The sequence below is a fragment of the Heptranchias perlo genome, chromosome 21 (assembly GCF_035084215.1).
Source record: "Heptranchias perlo isolate sHepPer1 chromosome 21, sHepPer1.hap1, whole genome shotgun sequence".
Classification (NCBI taxonomy): domain Eukaryota; kingdom Metazoa; phylum Chordata; class Chondrichthyes; order Hexanchiformes; family Hexanchidae; genus Heptranchias; species Heptranchias perlo.
The window spans coordinates 3,740,834-3,765,313 of NC_090345.1; the positions used below are offsets into that span (position 1 = coordinate 3,740,834).

General features: G+C 44.9%; 1 protein-coding gene across 1 annotated transcript in view; it reads left to right on the forward strand.

Moving 5' to 3' along the window:
- The first annotated feature begins 1,584 nt into the window (after positions 1 to 1,584).
- fgf8b (fibroblast growth factor 8b) overlaps positions 1,585 to 24,480 on the forward strand; it is a 35,379-nt gene continuing 12,483 nt past the window's right edge. Inside the window, exons 1-4 of the mRNA XM_068002793.1 lie at positions 1,585 to 1,655; positions 21,952 to 21,984; positions 22,139 to 22,175; positions 23,232 to 23,409. Of these exons, the coding sequence (XP_067858894.1) occupies positions 1,585 to 1,655; positions 21,952 to 21,984; positions 22,139 to 22,175; positions 23,232 to 23,409 (319 nt within the window). The remainder of the gene's footprint in view (positions 1,656 to 21,951; positions 21,985 to 22,138; positions 22,176 to 23,231; positions 23,410 to 24,480) is intronic.

A 24,480-nucleotide genomic window follows, 5' to 3' on the forward strand; every position in this document is an offset into this window, starting at 1 on the left:
GCCAGTGCAGGGCTTTGCCAGACCTCAGTGCCGCCCTCTTGTGGACGGCACAAGTGGCGCATTTTACTTCTGTTGCATTTTCATTTTAAAATTAATTATATCATTCATTACATAACAAGATATTGGTGTTGTTGAGTCAGACTCATGTTCCTTTCTCAATAAAAAATGAAACTATGCTGCCGACGGACTGTTACTTACTTCGTTCCAATGTATAAAAGTATTAATAAACAATTAATTCCGAACAAATTAATTTGATTTTCACTTTTGTTGACAAACTGATCCTGGAGTCTTTGGGATTTACTCCCTATCCCTCAACGGGGGGTTTGTTGGAGTGGTTTAGCCGTGAGGGATTCCAGGATTTGATCGTTTTAAAAAGACAAGTTACCAAACAAAAAGTTCCTTAATCCTCTTGTCCCTAGAAATAGGTTGTGTATTTCAGGTCAGTTTCAAAAATCAGTATTTCAGTCAGTGAGCAGTGTTTTAGGAGATGGCTCAGAACCCATCATGTTTGCATTTTGCTCACGTGAAATATTGAAACCAAAAATAAATCTGTAATTGAGTGACGTTTTGGGGTGAATCTCCTTTTTTAATTAAGGGGGAGTATAAATCCCACTTTCAACTCCAAAGGTCTGGTAACAATATTAAATATTTACAATATCGAAACCAGGAGCTTCCCCGGTGTCAGATCTCGCTCCGCTTCGTGCAATGGAATATTTATAAATCGATGGTGTCTGTCTGAAGGGGGCGGATCATCTGGTGGGTTTCTCGTAAAGTTTTTTCTTAGAAGAGTTTTACTGTAAAGAGCAGATATTTCTCACTCACAGATTGCTGAGAACATGTGGAGTGGAGTCCTTACCCTGAAACTGTTTACTGTCTCTCATTGTCTGAGTCTCTCTCTGTCTCCCTGTTTGTGTTTATTTTTCCCTCTCTCCCTATCTTACTGTTTCTCTTTTTTTCTATCTCTCTATCTCTGCCTTTTTTCAATCTCTCTCACTTTCTTCCTCTTCTTTCTTTCCACCTGTTTCTATCTCTCTTTCTTTTTATCTTTTTCTTCTGTCTATCTCTTTTTTCTCTCTCTGTCTATCTCTCTCTTTTTATATCTCTCTCGCTATTGTCTAGCTCTCTTTCTCTTTTCTCACTCTCTCTCTCTCAGTGTCTCTCTGTCTCTCCCTTTGTGTCTCACTGCCCCATATTCAAGGGAGGTTTGTGGCCTGTGTTGTCTGGGATGATTTCAGGCTGTTCCAAGGCTCCGTTCCTGAGACTGTCAGTCACTCTGCGCTCTGGAAAAGCAGCCCAGTACATCAGTCCCTATCTGAATTTTACACAGGGATTACCCCTCTGTGCAGCTAACATTATTAAACACTGGCAAAATTAATTTTAAGCTTCATTATCTCTTTGTTCTAATTCCTTCATCCAAGCATTCTTTAGTGATGGTTGAGTGTAAATTGAAGTTATTGATACAACTTGTCCCTGCTTCTATATAATAATTAAAAATGTTAATATTAATTAAAATGAATAAATAGAACCTAGGCTCCCCAATACCTCATGCCTCCCCAATACTAAGGCAGTGAGTAGATGAGCCACATGGATCAGAAACGTCTCAAGTTCAATTTATGGCCAGAAGCCAAACTGGAGATTTTCCTGGTCCATGTTCGGTTAGCTGATCTCAGGCAGGGCAAGAGTTGGGGTACTATAGATGGGTTAAGTGGGGGGAAAACAACCAAGTCCCAGCTCCCGATTGTATCCAGTGACCCTGTGGGGACAGGACTAACACTATGGGCCAAGAGTCAGCACGTTACAGGGCTGGATGAATATTTCTTGTTCTAACCCCTCCCTGTACACTGGATCCACTCACTCCCTCTACACCTCGAGACTTGATTTTTCCAATGCCCCCCTTCCATTTTCCAATGTCCAAAACCCAGCTGCCTGTCCCTTATCCCACACCGAGGGCATTAACAATCAACCCACGGACCAGGTTACAATGCCAGTTGTTTTTTTCCAAACAGCAGCTTCCATTGGTTATTTTTTTCTGGTGGCAGCCCACAAATTATCAGATTAATTTTCACAATTTTACAAGGTGGGATTTGAACCCATGACCTCTGGGTGCGAGTCCAGTACGGTAATCACTGCACTACCAAACCCTTACATTTTACATATCCTCCAACTCAGCATGAGACACACCAACAGAGATCTGTTAGAAATATAATTGCTTCCCGTATGTCACTGCCCGTCTCCGCTCCTGCCTCAGCTCATCTACTACTGAAACCCTCATCCATGCCTTTGTTATCTCCAGACTCGGCTATTCCAATGCTCTCCTGGCCGGCCTCCCATCTTCCACCCTCTGTAAACTTGAGCTCATCCAAAACTCTGCTGCCCGTATCCTAACTCGCACCAGGTCCAGTTCACCCATCACCCCCTGTGCTTGCTGACCTACATTGGCTCCCGGTCCAGCAACACCTTGATTTTAAAATTCTCATCCTTGTTTTCAAATCCCTCCATGGCCTCGCCCCTCCCTATCTCTGTAACCTCCTCCAGTCCTACAACCCTCCGAGATCTCTGCGCTCCTCCAATTCTGGCCTCTTGCGCATCCCCAATTTTAATCGCTCCACCATTGGCGGCCGTGCCTTCAGCTGCCTAGACCCTAAGCTCTGGAATTCCCTCCCTAAACCTCTCCGCCTCTCTCTCCTCCTTTAAGTCACTCCTTAAAACCTACCTCTTTGGCCAAGCTTTTGGTCACCTGTCCTATTATCTCCTTATGTGGCTTGGTGTCAAATTTTGTTTGATAATCGCTCCTGTGAAGTGTCTTGGGACGTTTTGGTACCTTAAAGGCGCTATATAAATGCAACTTGTTGTTATTGTTTGTTGTTGTTGTAACACTTAGAATCATAGAATCATAGAAGTTTACAACATGGAAACAGGCCCTTCGGCCCAACATGTCCATGTCGCCCGGTTTATACCACTAAGCTAGTCCCAATTGCCTGCACTTGGCCCATATCCCTCTATACCCATCTTACCCATGTAACTGTCCAAATGCTTTTTAAAAGACAAAATTGTACCCGCCTCTACTACTGCCTCTGGCAGCACGTTCCAGACACTCACCACCCTTTGAGTGAAAAAATTGCCCCTCTGGACCCTTTTGTATCTCTCCCCTCTCACCTTAAATCTATGTCCCCTCGTTATAGACTCCCCTACCTTTGGGAAAAGATTTTGACTATCTACCTTATCTATGCCCCTCATTATTTTATAGACTTGTATAAGATCACCCCTCAACCTCCTACTCTCCAGGGAAAAAAGTCCCAGTCTATCTAACCTCTCCCTATAAGTCAAACCATCAAGTCCCTGCAGCATCCTAGTAAATCTTTTCTGCACTCTTTCTAGTTTAATAATATCCTTTCTATAATAGGGTGACCAGAACTGTACACAGTATTCCAAGTGTGGCCTAACTAATGTCTTGTACAACTTCAACAAGACATCCCAACTCCTGTATTCAATGTTCTGACCAATGAAACCAAGCAAGCTGAATGCCTTCTTCACCACCCTATCCACCTGTGACTCCACTTTCAAGGAGCTATGAACCTGTACTCCGAGATCTCTTTGTTCTATAACTCTCCCCAACGCCCTACCATTAACGGAGTAGGTCCTCGCCCGATTCGATCTCCCAAAATGCATCACCTCACATTTATCTAAATTAAACTCCATCTGCCATTCATCGGCCCACTGGCCCAATTTATCAAGATCCCGTTGCAATCCTAGATAACCTTCTTCACTGTCCACGATGCCACCAATCTTGGTGTCATCTGCAAACTTACTAACCATGCCTCCTAAATTCTCATCCAAATCATTAATATAAATAACAAATAACAGCGGACCCAGCACCGATCCCTGAGGCACACCGCTGGTCACAGGCCTCCAATTTGAAAAACAACCCTCTACACCTACCCTCTGTCTTCTGTCGTCAAGCCAATGTTGTATCCAATTGGCTACCTCACCTTGGATCCCGTGAGATTTAACCTTATGTAACAACCTACCATGCGGTACCTTGTCAAAGGCTTTGCTAAAGTCCATGTAGACCACGTCTACTGCACAGCCCTCATCTATCTTCTTGGTTACCCCTTCAAAAAACTCAATCAAATTCGTGAGACATGATTTTCCTCTCACAAAACCATGCTGACTGTTCCTAATCAGTCCCTGCCTCTCCAAATGCCCGTAGATCCTGTCTCTCAGAATACCCTCTAACAACTTACCCACTACAGATGTCAGGCTCACCGGTCTGTAGTTCCCAGGCTTTTCCCTGCCGCCCTTCTTAAACAAAGGCACAACATTTGCTACCCTCCAATCTTCAGGCACCTCACCTGTAGCGGTGGATGATTCAAATATCTCTGCTAGGGGACCCGCAATTTCCTCCCTAACCTCCCATAACGTCCTGGGATACATTTCATCTACCTTGATGCGCGTTAAGACTTCCAGCACCTCCCTCTCTGTAATATGTACACTCCTCAAGACATCACTATTTATTTCCCCAAGTTCCCTAACATCCATGCCTTTCTCAACCGTAAATACCGATGCGAAATATTCATTTAGGATCTCACCCATCTCTTGTGGTTCCGCACATCGATGACCTTGTTGATCCTTCAGAGGCCCTACTTTCTCCCTAGTTACTCTTTTGCCCTTTATGTATTTGTAGAAGCTCTTTGGATTCTCCTTTGCCTTATCTGCCAAAGCAATCTCATGTCCCCTTTTTGCCCTCCAGTCACACTATTTCTGTCACAGTGTCTCACATGCCTAACCTGTTTACTATTTACTTACTTCTGAAACTTGCTAGCTCCATCCTCAGGGTAAGTCGCGCTATTACCCACAGCACCACCCGCCTCAGAGATGGAGTTCCCAACCCTCCCGGATTAACCTGGAGTCTCCCAGAATTAAAGACGAATCTCCCGGACACTCCAGTGAGCGACCCGGGAGACAAACCATCAGGGGCATTTTCTTCTCCTGCTTTTCTCTGGCTGGACTCGTAACAAACAGCGAGGCCACACCGCGCCCAGAATGTAATGCGACCCTGGCGCAGGCAGGGTCCAGTAGAAGCACACTTTGGATAGAGCGGTTTCTGGAGTGCAGAGGATTGTGGATATCGGGGCTGCCATTATTGACCAATTGCTGCAAGGATTGACATGTTGGGTGACCAATGGCAGGGTGGAGGCGGGAGGTCATGTGATGAAACCTCCAGGAATACAGTGCAACCAGAGCTGGCTATCCCACTCAGTGCAGAGAAATCCGTGCCTCTTGCCTGATCTGTCCTTTCTGCCCTTCCCAGCTGCTCCCACTTGCTCCCATTCCCTCCCCCTTCACCATCTTCTTGTAGCCCCTCACCCCCTATTATTCCTTCCTCCTTTTCCTTGCCTCTTGCCTTTCCTCTTCTCCCTCCACTTGCACTTCTTTCCCTCTCCTAGGACCAGTGCCTTTTGCCCCTTTCTCTCTGCCTATTCCCGAACCCAACTTCCGCAACCTCCCCTCTCCCACTTCGTTCTTTCCGACTCCTCCTACCCATTTCAGCCTCTTTTGGGGCTGTGAGGGTTTTGACATCTCCAACAGAAGATTGGGCCACATTCCTCTCAGGCCCCCTCCCTCTCGATCCTGCCCGAATCTTACACCCCTCTGCCCCACCAGACCCCAGACCTTGTAATGGTACGAGACACTAGCACCCCTAATACTCACGCATCCCACAACCTTAACCTGGGAAACCTCCTCCAACAGTTTCATATCTCAAGACCCTCAGAAACTCTCAGCTTCTGTGACACCCCTGCCAATATGCAAAGGACCGCCCTCAAATTGCTCAGGCCATCTTGATACTCACCAAGGCTTCTTCGACAGCACCTCCCAAACCCACAACCTCTACCACGTAGAAGGACAAGGGCAGCAAGCACATGGGAATACCACCACCTGCACGTTCCCCTCCAAGTCACACACCATCCCAACTTGGAAATATATCGGCCGTTCCTTCATCGTCGCTGGGTCAAAATCCTGGAACTCCCTTCCTAACAGCACTGTGGGAGAACCTTCACCACACGGACTGCAGTGGTTCAAGAAGGCGGCTCACCACCACCTTCTCAAGGGCAATTAGGGATGGGCAATAAATGCTGGCCTTGCCAACGATGCCCACTTCCCATGAATGCATTAAAAAAAAACATAATCTTCCTCCCCCAGTTCTCCCAGAACCCACAAGCCCCCTCAACAATCCTACATTGCATGATCCTGCCTCTCAGCACTCCTGTACCCCAGTAACCCTTCCCAGACCTCAGGCCTGCCCCCCAATGGTCACTCTGAAGACTCTCACTTTAACACACCCTGTTACCCCTTTTGTAAGGCTATCAAACACCAGGACCTCCTGTACTTCTCAGTTCCCTCATAATCTCTAACTCACCCAATGCTCCCATACCGAATAACCCCTTGCTCCCAATGCACCCAGCCAATGGTCTTCCTAATACTGCCACTCCCCAGGATCCCCACTACCCCCACACTCTGTGATCTCCCTGCCCCATTTCTCATAGATCTTAACACCCTCTGCTCTTCCCAGACCTCATCACCCCACTCCTGTGCTTCCTCACCCTAGAAACAACACTCCCCAACACTGCCAAACCACCTGTCTCACTCACCCACTGCTCACACACACAGTTCCTGCATCCTACCTGGAATCTGGATCACCTCACCTCCCATTTACCTGTCTATCCAGGTCTTTAAAAAAAGGTGAAAGATTAAAACTAACTACATAGTTAAGCTAACAATTAATAATAATTAAAACCATTGATTTACAGTTTCCACAGAAATATTGACCTAATCATGGAATTCAAAGCCAAAAATATAACAAACATTCCCGCTGTGCCATCTAATAAACATACAACTCACCTTACTATAGGTGTTATCTGTGGCTCAGTGGGCAGCACTCTCATCTCTGAGTCAGACGGGCATAGGTTCAAGCCCCACTCCAGAGACTGGAGCTTGTAATCTAGGCTGACACCACACTAGTGGTGACGATAAGGCAGTGAAACAACAACAGCTTCAAAGAATGTGTTTTTGTATAGTGGTATGTGTGTTTCTGTGTGTAGCTTTCTATGTATGTTTGTTTATGTGTATACATGATTATTTGTACATGTGTATCTCTACGTATTTGTATCCGTGTATATTTGTTTCTATCTATATTTGTGAGCATGCCTCTCAATATCTTTGTACCTGTATATCGTGTATATGTATTTGTATTTATACATTTGTATGTATTTTTAATTCATTCTTGTGATACCAGCATTGCTAGCAAGACCAGCCCTTATTGTCCCTCCCTAATATGCCTCTTCATATATTATACTTGTGTATATTTATATCTGGGTACATTTGTACCTATGTGTATTTGTACCTGTGTATATTTACACCTGTGTACATTTATACCTGTGTATACTTGTACCTGTAACTATTTCTACCTGAGTTTACTTATATCGATGTATACTTGTATCTATGTAAGGAATCTTACAACACCAGGTTATAGTCCAACTGTTTTATTTGAAAATCACAAGCTTTCGGAGGCTTTCTCCTTCGTCAGGTGAGCGAGTGTGGGATTCCATGGAAGGTTACCGCATTTATAGTCAGAGAACAATACCTGGTGATTACAGATAATCTTTCCAACTGCCCGTTGTCACGGCAATCAAAGTGTTCAGACAGAGTGATGTTACCTACAGGACCACCGAATACACAAACGGCCAGAACACAAAACAGAGAGAGAGAGGGAGAGAAACATCCGAAAGGAAGAGAAAGACAGAGAATGACCCGTTGTGTTAAAAACAGATAACTTTTTTTCACTGGTGGGGTTACGTGTAGCGTGACATGAACCCAAGATCCCGGTTGAGGCCGTCCTCATGGGTGCGGAACTTGGCTATCAATTTCTGTTCGACGATTTTGCGTTGTCGTGTGTCTCGAAGGCCGCCTTGGAGAACGTTTACCCGAAGATCAGTGGCTAAATGTCCTTGTCTGCTGAAGTGTTCCCCGACTGGGAGGGAACCCTCCTGTCTGGGGCGATTGTTGCACGGTGTCCGTTCATCCATTGTCGCAGTGTCTGCATGGTCTCGCCAATGTACCATGCTCCGGGGCATCCTTTCCTGCAACGTATGAGGTAGACAACGTTGGCCGAGTCACAGGAGTATGAACCATGTACCTGGTGGGTGGTGTCCTCTCGTGTGATGGTGGTGTCTGTGTTGATGATCTGGCATGTCTTGCAGAGGTTGCTGTGGCAGGGTTGTGTGGTGTCGTGGACGCTGTTCTCCTGAAGGCTGGGTAATTTGCTGCGAACGATGGTCTGTTTGAGGTTGGGTGGCTGTTTCAAGGCGAGTAGTGGAGGTGTGGGGATGGCCTTAGCGAGGTGATCGTCGTCATCGATGACATGCTGAAGGCTGCGGAGAACATGGCGTAGTTTCTCCGCTCCGGGGAAGTACTGGACGACGAAGGGTACTCTGTTGGTTGCGTCCCGTGTTCATCCATTCATCCGCTTCATCCTGGATCCCAATGTCTTCACCTTCGACAACCAGTTCTTTACCCAAACACACGGAACAGCCATGGGGACCAAATTCGCACCCCAATACGCCAACATTTTCATGAACAAGTTCGAGCACGACTTCTTCACTGCACAGGACCTCCAACCAACGCTATACACCAGATACATCTATGACATTTTCTTCCTATGGACCCATGGCGAAGAATCACAGAAGAGACTACACGATAACATCAACAAGTTCCATCCCACCGTCAAGCTCACCATGGACTACTCCTCAGAATCGGTTTCTTCCTTGGACACACGAATCTCCATCAAAGACGGGCACCTCAGCACCTCACTCTACCATAAGCCCACGGACAACCTCACGATGCTCCACTTTTCCAGCTCCCACCCTAACCACGTCAAAGAGGCCATCCCCTATGGACAGGCCCTGCGAATACACAGGATCTGCTCAGACGAGGAGGAACGCGATGGACACCTACAGACGCTGAAAGACGCCCTCGTAAGAATGGGATATGACGCTCGACTCGTCGATCAACAGTTCCGACGGGCCACAGCGAAAAATCGCATAGACCTCCTCAGAAGACTAACACGGGACGCAACCAACAGAGTACCCTTCATTGTCCAGTACTTCCCCGGAGCGGAGAAACTACGCCATGTTCTCCGCAGCCTTCAGCATGTCATCGATGACAACGAACACCTCGCTAAGGCCATCCCCACACCTCCACTACTCGCCTTCAAACAGCCACCCAACCTCAAACAGACCATCGTTCGCAGCAAATTACCCAGCTTTCAGGAGAACAGCGTCCACGACACCACACAACCCTGCCACGGCAACCTCTGCAAGACATGCCAGATCATCGACACAGACACCACCATCACACGAGAGGACACCACCCACCAGGTATATGGTTCATACTCCTGTGACTCGGCCAACGTTGTCTACCTCATACATTGCAGGAAAGGATGCCCCGGAGCATTGGCGAGACCATGCAGACACTGCGACAACGGATGAACGGACACCGCGCAACAATCGCCAGACAGGAGGGTTCCCTCCCAGTCGGGGAACACTTCAGCAGTCAAGGACATTCAGCCACCGATCTTCGGGTAAACGTTCTCCAAGGCGGCCTTCGAGACACACGACAACGCAAAATCGTCGAACAGAAATTGATAGCCAAGTTCCGCACCCATGAGGACGGCCTCAACCGGGATCTTGGGTTCATGTCACGCTACACGTAACCCCACCAGTGAAAAAAAGTTATCTGTTTTTAACACAACGGGTCATTCTCTGTCTTTCTCTTCCTTTCGGATGTTTCTCTCCCTCTCTCTCTCTGTTTTGTGTTCTGGCCGTTTGTGTATTCGGTGGTCCTGTAGGTAACATCACTCTGTCTGAACACTTTGATTGCCTTGACAACGGGCAGTTGGAAAGATTATCTGTAATCACCAGGTATTGTTCTCTGAATATAAATGCGGTAACCTTCCATGGAATCCCACACTCGCTCACCTGACGAAGAAGAAAGCCTCTGAAAGCTTGTGATTTTCAAATAGAACAGTTGGACTATAACCTGGTGTTGTAAGATTCCTTACATTTGTCAACCCTAGTCCATCACCGGCATCTCCACATCATGGCTACTTGTATCTAAGTATACTTGTATCTACGTATACATTTACCTGAGTATACCTGTATCTGAGTATACTTGTACTTGAGTATACATGTACATGAGTATACTTATGCTTGTGCATAATTATACCTGTGTATATTTATACCTGTGTAAACTTGTACCTGAGTATATTTGGACCTGTGTATACTTGTATGTGTGTACATTTGGATTTTGTATATTTACACCTGTGCATATTTGTACCTTAGTATACTTGTATCTGAGTAAACTTGTACCTGAATATATATTTATCTGAGTATATTTGCACCTATGTATACTTGTACCAATGTTTATTGATACCTGGGTATAATTGTATCTCTGTATATCAGCACCTGTCTATATCTGTATCTGTCTATATCTGTACCTGTGTGTTTATGTACCTGTGTATACTTGTATCTATGTATATTTGCACCTGTGTATATTTGTACCCAAGTATACCTGTGCCTGTGTATATTTGTACTTGTATTATCTGTACCGGTGTATATTGACAAATGTGTATATCTGTACATGTGTATATCTGTACTTGTCTATATCTGTTACTGTGTATATTTGTACCTGTGTATATTTGTACCTGTGTATATTTGTACTTGAGTATACCTGTGCCTGTATATATTTGTACCTGTGTATATTTGTACCTGTGTATATTTGTACTCGAGTATACTTGTGCCTGTATATATTTGTACCTGTGTATATCTGTACCTGTGTACATCTGTATCTGTGTATATCGACAAATGTGTATATCGACAAATGTGTATATCTGTATCTGCGTATATCTGTACCTGTGTATATTTGTTCCTGTATATATTTGTACCTGAGTATGCTTGTGCCTGTGTATTCTTGTACCTGAGTATATTTGTATCAGTGTCTATATATCTACATGTGTATATTTGGACCTGTGTATATTTATACCTGAGTATATTTGTATCTGAGTATGTTTATACATGTGTATATTGATACCTGTGTATACTTGTACCTGAGTATATATTTTACCTGTATATTTGTATCTGAGTAAACATGTACCTGAAAATGTTTTTATCTGAGTATACTTGTGCCTATGTATACTTGTACTGGTGTTTATCGATACCTGTGCATAATTGTACCTGTGTTTATTTGTATCTGTCTATAACTGTACTTCTGTATATTTGTACCTGTGTATACTTGTACCTGAATATATATTTTGCCTGTGTATATTTGTATCTGAGTAAACATGTACCAGAATATATTTTTATCTGAGTATGTTTGTACCTTTGTATACTTGTATTTGAGTATATTTGGACCTGTATATACTTGTACAAGCGTATATTTGGCCCTGTGTATATTTGTACCTGTGTATGTTTGTACCTGAGTATACTTGTATCTGAGTTTACTTGTACCTGAATATGTTTTTATCTGAGTATATTTGTCCCTGTATATGCTTGTACTAGTGTTTATTGATACCTGTGTATAATTGTACCTGAGTATATTTGCACCTGTGTATATCTGTACCTGTGTATATTTGTACCTGTGTATATCTGTACCTGTGTATATTTGTACCTGCATATATTTGTACCTGAGTATACTTTTACCTGCGTATACTTGTGCCTGTGTATATTTGTACCAGTGTATATCAGTACATGTGTATATTTGTACATGTGTGCACTTATACCTGAGAATATTTGTACCTGTATATATCTGTACCTGAGTGTATTTGTACCAGTGTATATTTGTACCCATATCTGTGTATATCCATACTTGTGTATACTTGTACCTGAGAATACTTGTACCCGTATATATTGATACCTGTGTATACTTGTATCTGTGTATATATTTTACCTAAGTATATTTGGACCTGTGTATACCTGTGTAGGCTTAGCGTCAAGATTGTGGCCCATGGAATAAAGGGGACAGTAGCAACATGGGTACAGAATTGGCTAAGTGACAGGAAACAGAGAGTAGTGGTAAACGGTTGTTTTTCGGACTGGAGGGAGGTGTACAGTGGTGTTCCCCGGGGATCGGTGCTGGGACCATATCTTTCCTTGATATATATTAATGACTTGGACTTGGGTGTACAGGGCACAATTTCAAAATTTGCAGATGACACAAAATTTGGAAGGGTAGTAAACAGTGAGGAGGATATAGACAGGCTGGTGGCATGGGTGGACACATGGCAGATGAAATTTAACGCAGAAAAATGTGAAGTGATACATTTCAGTAGGAAGAATGAGGAGAGGCAATATAAACTAAAGGGCACAACTCTAAAAGGGGTACAGGAACAGAGAGATCTGGGGGTTTATGTGCACATATTATTGAAGGTGGCAGGGCAGGTTGAGAAAGCAGTTAAAAAATAATACGGGATCCTGGGCTTTATAAATAGAGGCATAGAGTACAAAAGTATGGAAGTCATGATGAACCTTTATAAAACACTGGTTCGGCCACAACTGGAGTATTGTGTCCAGTTCTGGGCACCGCACTTTAGGAAGGATGTGAAGGCCTTAGAGAGGGTGCAGAAGAGATTTACTAGAATGGTTCCAGGGACAAGGGACTTTAGTTACGTGGATAGACTGGAGAAGCTGTGGTTGTTCTCCTTGGAACAGTGACGATTGCAAGGGGATTTGATAGAGGTATTCAAAATCCTGAAGGGTCCAGACAGAGTAGATAGAGAGAAACTGTTCCCATTGGTGGAAGGGTCAAAAACCAGAGGACATAGATTTAAGGTGATTGGCAAAAGAACCAAAGGTGACATGAGGAAAAACTTTTTTACACAGCGAGTGGTTAGGATCTGGAATGCACTGCCTGAGGGGGTGGTGGAGGCAGATTCAATCATGGCTTTCAAAAGGGAACTGGATAAGTACTTGAAAAGAAAAAATTTGCAGGACTACGAGGAAAGGGCGAGGGAGTGGGACTTGCTGGATTGCTGTTGCATAGAGCCAGAACAGACTCGATGGGCTGAATGGCCTCCTTCTGTGCTGTAACCTTTCTATGATTCTATGATTGTACCTGAGCATATTTGGACCTGTATATACTTGTACATGTGCATATTTGGATCTGTGTATACTTGGACATGTTTACATTCGTACCTGAGTATATTTGAACCTGTGTATATTTTTACCTGAGTATATTTGTACCTGTGTACACTTGGACTTGTAAAAACTTATACCTGCACATACCTTACCTGTGTATACATGTACCTGTGTATACTTGTACCTCAGTACATTTGTACCAGTGTATTTTTGTACCTGTGTATATTGTACCTGTGTATATCTGTACCTGATTATAGCTGTGTGTGTTTGGGAGAGGTGTATTTCCGCGTGTGCTTTATGTTTTATTAATCTCCAGAGTGTCCCTCTCGGGTGTATTCTCCCTCCTTCCCGCGCCGCTCGGAGAGCCGGATCACCGTTCGCCTCTAGTAATAGTTTTCACCCTTTCCAGAGGAAGGTTCCTGTTGATTTCAGCCCCGAGGACCTGGAACCTGTGACTTTTAAAATGACTTTATCTGCTCGGGGCAGGTTTCGAGTTACCGAGATTGGAGTTAGGGCCAACGGGCTGTCAGAGCAGGGCAGCCAGGAAAAGGCAGTGTTTGTTGTGTGAACGATTCGGATAGTGACTCGGTAAATAAAGCTTTAGGGCCACTAAGTGCCTTCGTTTGTTACCAACGGCCCTGGACTGTTTCAACAGTTTAATGTCGTGGTATTTGGGAAGTTGGCGGATCCCAGTGGAAAGGGAGCGGATCTCACAAAATAATCTATGGGTTCGGGTGACTGACCGGTCCAGGGGATCAGTGCAGCCGCGGTGTGAGTGTGTGTAAGTGTGAATACGCGCGCACGTGTGCAAGTGTGATTACGCGTGTGTGTGTGATTACGCGTGTGTTTCAGTGTGATTACGCGTGTGTGTAAGTGTGATTACGCGTGTGTAGATGTGATTACGCGTGTGTTTCAGTGTGATTACGCGTGTGTAGATGTGATTACGCGTGTGTTTCAGTGTGATTACGCGTGTGTAGATGTGATTACGCGTGTGTTTCAGTGTGATTACGCGTGTGTAGATGTGATTACGCGTGTGTGTAAGTGTGATTACGTGTGTCTGTCTACTTGGTGGTGTTTCTGAGTTTTTGGTGTGTGAGTGGGTGCTAATGTGAGTGTTGCTGTAGGTTTCTTTGTGTGTGTGTTGGTGTGAATATGATTTCGTGCTTGTGATTGAAAGTATGTGCCTGTGTTACTGTGGATATTAGTATGTGAGTGCTAATGTGTGTTAGTGTGTGCATGTGCGTGAGTGTGTTGATTTAAGTATATGTTGGTGAGTGCGTGTATGTATGTCAGGGTGAAAGTATATGAGTGTGCAGTGAATGCAACTCCCCATAAAATGTACAGTAAATATACCTCCCCCATGAAATGTACAGTGAACACACACTCCCCCGTGAAATGTAGTGAATACATCCCACTCGTGAATTGTCCAGTGAACACACCACCTCCGTGAATTGTACAGTTAAAACACCCTCCCCTGTGAAATGTAGTGAATACATTACTAAATGAGTACTTTGCATCTGTTTTTACGATGGAAGAAGATGCTGCCGAGTCTCAGTAAAATCGTTGGACTATAACTTGGTGTTGTAAAATTGTTTACAATTGTTAACCCCAGTCCATCACCGGCATCTCCACATCAGTAAAGGAAGATATAGTTGAGATACAGGATGGGCTAAAAATTGATAATGAGAAGGTACTTGAAAGGCTAGCTGTACTTAAAGTAGATAAGTCACCCGGTCCGGATGGGATGAATCCTAGGTTGCTGAGGGAAGTAAGGGTGGAAATTGTGGAGGTACTGGCCATAATCTTCCAAACATCTGTCGATACGGGGGTTGTGCCAGAGGACTGGAGAATTCCAAATATTACACCCTTGTTCAAAAAAGGGTGTAAGGATAAACCCAGCAACTACAGGCCAGTCAGTTTAACCTCGGTGGTGGGGAAACTTTTAGAAACGATAATCCGGGACAGAATTAACAATCATTTGGACAAGTGTGGATTGATTAGGGAAAGCCAGCATGGATTTGTTAAAGGTAAATCGTGTTTAACTAATCTGATTTTTGATGAGGTAACAGAGAGGGTAGTTGAGGGCAATGCAGTTGATGTGGTGTATATGGACTTTCAAAAGGCGTTTGATAAATTGCCGCATGGTAGGCTTATTATCGAGATTGCAGCCCATGGAATAAAGGGGGCAGTAGTAACATGGATACAGAATTGGCTAAGGGACAGGAAACAGAGTAGTGGTGAAGGGTTGTTTTTCAGACTGGAGGGAGGTGTACAGTGGTGTTCCCCACGGGTCAGAGCTGGGATCACTGCTTTTCTTGATATATATTAATGACTTGGACTTGGGTGTACAGGGCACAATTTCAAAATTTGCAGATGACATAAAACTTGGAAGTGTAATGAACAGTGAGGAGGATAGTGATAGACTTCAAGAGGATATAGACAGGCTGGTGGCATGGGCAGACACGTGACAGATGAAATTTAACGCAGAAAAATACGAAGTGATACATTTCGGTAAGAAGAACGAGAAGAGGCAATATAAACTAGAGGGCACAACTCTAAAAGGGGTATGGGAACAGAGAGATCTGGGGGTGTTTGTGCATAAATCGTTGAAGGTGGCAGGGCAGGTTGAGAAAGCGGTTAAAAAAGCATACGGGATCCTGGGCTTTATAAATAGAGGCATAGAGTACAAAAGTATGGAAGTCATGATGAACCTTTATAAAACACTGGTTCGTCCACAACTGAAATATTGTGTCCAGTTCTGGGCACCACACTTTAGGAAAGATGTGAAGGCCTCAGAGAGTGTGCAGAAGAGATTTACTAGAATGGTTCCAGGGATGAGGGACTTTAGTTACGTGGATAGACTGGAGAAGCTGGGGTTGTTCTCCTTGGAACAGAGAAGGTTGAGAGGAGATTTGATAGAGGTATTCAAAATCATGAAGGGTCTAGACAGAGTAGATAGAGAGAAACTGTTCCCATTGGCGGAAGGGTCAAGAACCAGAGGACATGGATTTAAGGTGATTGGCAAAAGAACCAAAGGTGACATGAGGAAAAACTCTTTTTACACAGCGAGTGGTTAGGATCTGGAATGCACTGCCTGAGGGGGTGGTGGAGGCAGATTCAATCCTGGCCTTCAAAAGGGAACTGGATAAGTTCTTGAAAGGAAACAATTTGCAGGGCTACGGGGAAAAGGCGAGGGAGTGGGACTAGCTGGATTGCTCTTGCATAGAGCCTGCGTAGACTCGATGGGCTGAATGGCCTCCTTCCGTGCTGTAACCTTTCTATGATTCTATGATTCTATACACCTTCCCCGTGAAACGTACAGTGAATAAATGCCACCCCCCCCCCCCCCCTGTGAAGTGTACTGTGGACACACATTCCCGTGAAGTGTAGCGAATACACCTCCCGTGAAATGTACAGTGAACACCCCCCCCATGAAATGTACAGTGAACACCCCCCCATGAAATGTACAGTGAACACCCCCCCCATGAAATGTACAGTGAACACAGCCCCCCATGAAATGTACAGTGAACACAGCCCCCCATGAAATGTACAGTGATCACACCCCCATGAAATGTACAGTGAACACAGCCCCCCATGAAATGTACAGTGATCACACCCCCATGAAATGTACAGTGAACACAGCCCCCCATGAAATGTACAGTGATCACACCCCCATGAAATGTACAGTGAACACCCCCCCCCCCATGAAATGTACAGTGATCACACCCCCATGAAATGTACAGTGAACACCCCCCCCCCATGAAATGTACAGTGAACACAGCCCCCCATGAAATGTACAGTGAACACCCCCCCATGAAATGTACAGTGAACACCCCCCCCCCATGAAATGTACAGTGATCACACCCCCCCCATGAAATGTACAGTGATCACACCCCCATGAAATGTACAGTGAACACCCCCCCCCCATGAAATGTACAGTGATCACACCCCCATGAAATGTACAGTGAACACAGCCCCCCATGAAATGTACAGTGAACACCCCCCATGAAATGTACAGTGAACACCCCCCCCATGAAATGTACAGTGATCACACCCCCCATGAAATGTACAGTGAACACAGCCCCCCCCTGAAATGTACAGTGAACACAGCCCCCCCTGAAATGTACAGTGAACACATCCCCCATGAAATGTACAGTGAGCACACCCCCCATGAAATGTACAGTGAACACACCCCTCGTATGAAATGTAAAGTAAACACCCCCCCATGAAATGTACAGTGAACACCCCCCCATGAAATGTACAGTGAACACACCCCCATGAAATGTACAGTGAACACACCCTCCCCCATGAAAGGTAAATGAACACCCCCACCTTGAAATGTACAGTGAACATAACCTCCCCGTGAAATGTACAGTGAACATAACCTCCCCGTGAAATGTACAGTGAACATATCCTCCCCGTGATATGTACAGTGAACACCCCCCCCCACCCCAAAATGTACAGTGAACAGGATGTGTAATTGGGAAGTGAATTTCAATATAGATAAGTGTGAGGTGGTGTATTTTGGTAGGAAGAATAAGGAGGCCACATACTGCTTGGGTAATAAGAGTCTAAATGGAGTAGAGGAGCAGAGGGATCTGGGGGTACAGATACACAAATCACTAAAAGTAGCGACACAGGTTATTAAGGCCATAAAAAGGCAAATCAAGCACTGGGGTTCATTTCTAGAGGGATAGAATTGAAAAGCAGAGAAGTTATGTTAAACTTGTATAGAACCTTGGTTAGACCACACTTGGAGTATTGTGAACCGTTCTGGCCTCCATATTGTAAAAAGGATAGAGAGGCACTGGAGAAGGTGCAAAAAAAGATTCACAAGTTTGATACCAGAACTGAGAGAATGTACATATCAGGAAAGGCTGAACAGACTGGGGCTCTTTTCTCTAGAAAGGAGAAGGCTGAGGGGTGAACTGATTGCGGTCTTTAAGATAATGAAAGGGTTTGATAGGGTAGACGTAGAGAAATTGGTTCCACCTGTGGGACAGTCCAAAGCTAAAGGTCATAAATATAAGATAGTCACCAATAAATCCAATAGGGAATTCAGGAGAAACTTCTTTACCCAGAGTGTAGTGAGAATTCCACAAGGACTAGTTGAGGCGAATAGCATAGATGCATTTAAGAGAAAGCTAGATAAGCACATGAGGGAGAAAGGAATAGAAGATTATGTTGATAGGGTGAGATAAAGTAGGAGGGAGAAGGCTCGTGCGGAGCATAAACGCCAGCATAGACCAGTGGGGCCGAATGGCCTGTTTCTGAGCGGTAGATATGATGTAACACACATAAACCTGTGAAATGTACAGTAAATACACCCCCTGCCCCGTGAAATATACAGTGAATATACCTTCCCCCGCTCGCATTGGCAAAACCCGTGGATTTTCCAACCATTTACAGGTTCCCCCTCACTAAACGCAGAGGACAGGAGTATGCTGTAAACTCGGGTAATGCCCCGCTTCTGGTGGTATCCCCCGCGGTACGAGAGAACCTGGACTGGGTATAAGCTGTCCACCAGATCTCGCCCCATTCTCTCAATGTTCCCCGCACTATTCTCCTTTTAAAGTGTTAGTTTAGTTTTAGTTTCCCTTTTGTTTAGACCAAACAGTTTCAATTTAGAATTTGCTCTCCAGGGCGCTTGGACCCTAGAAAATATCTTTAAACATTATCTCGTCTTACGGTCCTGTTTTAATTTATGTATTTTCGTTTTCCGACTTATTTACAATTATTGTTCATTTTCAGTCTTAACAATAGAGCTTCTCTTCAATAATATTACAACGCAATTCGTGCCGGTTCTCAACCTCTTAAGAAACTATTAAATTAATATTTGTTGCAAAGTTCGTGTTGCTGTTTTTCTCTCTCGATTAAATTCTGCTTCAAACGCTGTCGGCTAAACAGAGAAGAAACCAAAAGGGTCGGTGGGGGGCGTAAGGTGTATTTAACCGGCCTTAAGAAGGGTGGGAGCACACACACACTCTCTCACACACACACACACAAATACACAGACAGACACACACACACACAGACAGACACACACATACACACTCTCACACATACACAGACAGACACACACACTCTCACACATACACAAATATACAGACAGACACACACACACATACACACTCACACATACACAAATACACAGACAGACACACACACACATACACACTCTCACACATACACAAATATACAGACAGACACACACACACATACACACTCTCACACATACACAAATACACAGACACATACACACACACACACTCTCTCACAACACAAATACACAGACACATACATACACACACATACACAAATGCACAGACACACATAGACAGACACACACACACTCTTACACAAACACAAATACACAGACACATACACACAGGCACACACACGCACATACACAGATACTCACACGCACATGCACATACACACATTCACACCCATATACACACACTCACACATACTCACATACATACATACACACATGCTCACACACATACACACATTCATATATACACACTCACACATACATACTCAAACACATACATACACACATACATACACACTCGTATACACACATTCACATACATACACATGCACATACATACACATTAACACTCATACACACTTATACACACTCACACACATATTCATACACACAATCACATATATACTCACACCTACAGCCACACTCAACCATATAGGCACTCATACATACCCACACTTACAGTCGCACTCACTCATTCTCTCTCACACACACACATTGACTCACATATACTCACACTTACAGGCACACTCACTCACACACTCACACTCACTCAAATACACAGTCACATACTCACACATCTGCTCACAGACACAAACATTCACACTCACAGATATACTCAAATTTATAGACACAATCATTTACATACACTCACATACACAATCTCACTCATACACAATCACGCTCGCATGCGTACATAGATGCACACACACAGACTAACACACACAGACTAACACACACATACATAGTGACACACTCGCAGATGTACATTGTCTGATTCACACATTGAACACATATGTTCGGACAGACATGCTCGTACGTGTGACACACTTACATACTCATGTGGACACTTAAGATACACACCCATCCTCACAACTACTCACATATACCCACGTCACAGATACAGTTGCACACATGCACCTAAAATAACATTTTCAAATGTTGAAAATGTGAACTTATATTCAGGACAATAACATGCGCCTGGTCGTAGAAATTACAATAAATAAAAATCCACATATAATAATACCACATATGTGTATACATTATCTATCTATATTTATACACATAATATATAGTGTGTGCGCGCATGCATGCGTGCGTGTATACTCTGTATTTATCTATGTGTGTGCGAGCGTGTGAATGTGTGTTGGTGTGATTGAGTGAGTGTGTGACACTGTAAGTGATTCAGTGAAATTCCAATAAAGTATCAGTTTAAAGACGCGGAGACAAAACACACATCCTGCAAATGTACTGAAGCATTTCTACTTATATCAGAACACTTCACCCGTTCTTGAGTCTGATCGAATGTAACCCCCCTCCCCTCAATGCCCCCCTTCGTGTTTTGCACTGAAATGTCGTTGCCAGAAACAGCAAGCGGGTACATGGCCGGCAGACAGGTGTGCGCGGTCTATTTAAACCATTGTTCGGGTCGGAGGGGGGCAGGTCCGCTCGCCCGTTTTTAGTCTGGGAGATCCAACGCGGAAAGCTCACAACCAGTTAGACATTGGTGCCGGCTACAGGAGGGAGAGAGAGAGAGAGAGAGCGAGGGGGTGAGAGAGAAAGAGGGAGAAGGAGAGAGGGAGGAGAGAGAGGGGGAAGAAAGGGAGAGAGAGAGGAATAGGATCTTTCATATTCCCAGAGTGAATGTGTGAGAGGAAGATTTCAGCACCGCGTTGAAGGTGAAAACCTGGATCAGGAGCAGAAGGCTGCGGAAACCGAGAGGGTCTCAAACCGACCAGGAATCCCTGGACGAAATCGACTGGCGAAAGTGCCCAGATTTGGGGAAAATTCACAGTCTTGAGAGCGGATTTGCTACAAATCAGCTGCCTGGTTAAAGAAGGCGATTTTATTTTTTAAAATCACTGTCACGGTGACACCCACCAGAAAGGGAAGCGGGACTGAGAATACCGCGGATCGAGTAGGTCAAACCGGCGGCTCTGGGAGAGCGAGATAGAAACATTCACAGAATAGCGGGGACTGACCATCTCGACACCGCTCTCTGAGAGTGACTCGGTGTAGGTCTGTCTACAAATCCCGAGTCTTCATCCTTCGCCATAGAAGTGAAGAGAGAGAGAGAGTGAGAGAGACGCAGCATTTGGTAATTTCGACCTCAGCCAGCCCTTCGCCGGGTTCGGACACTAATCTGTCCCGCTCCCCTTCACTCCCCCGTCTCCCGAGTCTGGATCAGTTCGTTTTCTGTGACCTGACTGTTTTCTTATACGATATAAATATATTTTTTTTTACTCCAAGTTCTCTGACTCGATCCCACACAGAACTCTCCGCCCCCACAGTGAGAGCTCCGTGCGGCCCAAAACTCGCTCACAGGCGGTCACTCCTCTCCCTGTTTAAGGAATCGCGCTCTGGATTAAGTCGGCTCCAGGGAGTCACTTTGCAGATTATAGGAATACAATCTGTAATTTCTTTTCTACCTCTTTGACGCTTAAATCATTCACTAAAACCTGCAATAAACAAGATTCATCTGAAATTCAGGATGCGCCTTCTATCCACCAGACTCAGCTACCTGTGAGTTCATTACTCGATAGACTTTTGTTTACGTAAATATATATCATTATTAATCATATTTTTCAATTATTATTTTAATTCTGCAAAGTTTTCAGCCAGTAAACCTTCTGATTGTTACGGTCCTACTTCGCTAACTGTATCTCTTTATTCACAGGTGTCTGCAGTTTCTGGCTTTCTGTTTTCAAGCGCAGGTTGGTGTCATTATTTATTGATTCTTTTATTTATTTGTTTGTTTATCTATTTAAAAAAATATTGGTCGTCTGTCTCTCAATGGGTTGGTGACTAATTGATACAGAAGCCTTTAACTCGAGGTGTTTCTGAAAGTGTGTGGATGTTTCCCTGTGTCAGGATAAAAGAGCCCGCATGGAATGGTCCGCTCAGCAGAAACGGGGAGCGCGTAGTAACTGGGGTTAAGTACAACACCGAGGGACAGCATCGGAGAAGAAGGCAGAAGGGCCGGCTGAGAAATAGAGAAAACGAGAGAGTTGGAGAAAAGGAGATAGAAAATGGACAGAGAAATAAACAGAGGAAGGGAGAAAGAGAGAGAGAGGAGAAATAGAGAGAGGGGAGAGAGATAAAACAGACAAATAGAGTGAGAGAAATTAAAAGGTGGAATCAGACCGAAAGAGAGGACGCAGTGAGTGGACAGATTGGGAGACAGCGAACGGCAGATAGGCGCAGAGAAAGACAGATGTGAAGCTGGATGTTTGAGAGTCGGCCTGTTCCACATGTTTATCTCATTAGCAGCCGGCGGTATAAATTGATGGCATTGTGCGGGGTTTGGGATAAGTCGAACTGTAATTGAAGGAATGGCGATGTCAGGCCACGGGACCCAGCGCACTCCGGCAACAGGCTCTCTCATCCTCCCTGTCTGGGATTAGACACCGACAGCCCCGAGCTCGCCGCCCCGGGGAACCCAGTTAGTGAAACACATTTATAAACAACAAAAAAATAAATTCACAGGAGAGAGAGAAAAAAATCAGGGGGGGAGGACCAGTCACTTTTTTATTTATTAAAAGATTCCACAACCAGGTCCTCTTAGAAATTAAACTATTATAAGGTAGAGGCTGCTGTTAATTGATTAAACTTTTTTAAATATATACATTTTTAAAAGCAAAGAAGTGAGGAGGAAATATTCTTGGACCGAGGGAAGTTCCCGTACAGGCGGTGCCTCGGTCTGAAGGCGGCTGTCTGTATCTGTGATTGTTTAATGTACACGTGTATTGTATATTGTATTTTCTTTAAAGGTAACCTATCAGTCACCGCCTAATTTTACACAGCACGTAAGGGAACAGACCAGGCAGACGGACCGACTCAGCAGGAGGCTAATCCGCACCTACCAGCTCTACAGCCGCACCAGCGGGAAACATGTACAGGTCCTGGGCAAGAAAATCAACGCCAAGGCGGAAGACGGGGACAAGTACGGTAAGAGAGAGAGTGCGGGCAAGGGAGAAGTAGAGACTGGGAGAGAGAAAGTCGGCAGAGGGAGAGATACGAGGGGGGTGGGAGTCTGGAGGGGGGAGGGAGACACTGGAGAGAGAGACTGGAGAGAGGGAGGGAGACACTGGGGAGAGAGACTGGAGAGAGGGAGGGAGACACTGTGGAGAGAGACTGGAGAGAGACTGGAGAGAGGGAGGGAGACACTGGGGAGAGAGACTGGAGAGAGACTGGAGAGAGGGAGGGAGACACTGGGGAGAGAGGGAGGGAGACACTGGAGAGAGAGACTGGAGAGAGGGAGGGAGACACTGGGGAGAGAGACTGGAGAGGGGGAGGGAGACACTTGGGAGAGAGACTGGAGAGAGGGGGGAGACACTGGGGAGAGAGACTGGAGAGAGGGAGGGAGACACTGGGGAGAGAGACTGGAGAGAGGGAGGGAGACACTGGGGAGAGAGACTGAAGAGAGGGGGGAAGACACTGGGGAGAGAGACTGGAGAGGGAGGGAGACACTGGGGAGAGAGACTGGAGAGAGGGGGGGGAGACACTGGGGAGAGAGACTGGAGAGAGGGAGGGAGACACTGGAGAGAGAGACTGGAGAGAGGGAGGGAGACACTGGGGAGAGAGTGGAAAATAGATTAGAGAGCGCGAATGAGCGGGATTGGAGGAACGGAGGAGCTGGAGAGAGAGAGACAGAGAAACAAAGTGTGAGAAAAGAGTGAAAACACAGAAACACAGAGTGTAAAGGTAGGAGTAAGAAGAGATGGGATAAAAATGAAGAGAAACGCAAGTGGGATATGCGTGGTAATAAACCAATAAACAGAAAGAAAACAGAAAAATACTCAAATTCAGCATCACCTCAGTCAGAGTCGGGGTTAAACACCGAGGAGGACCTGATTCAGGGAGATGGGCAGGGAGCTGTGATATGAAACAGGAAACTCCACGGTCTCCCGCATCTCTGCCCTTTACCTGGGCCAAGATTATTTTTATTTATTTTTAAGAATTATTTTCTATTCATTCGCTGATTCGGGGTTTAAATCCAGTGGGGCGGGGAGAGGGGAT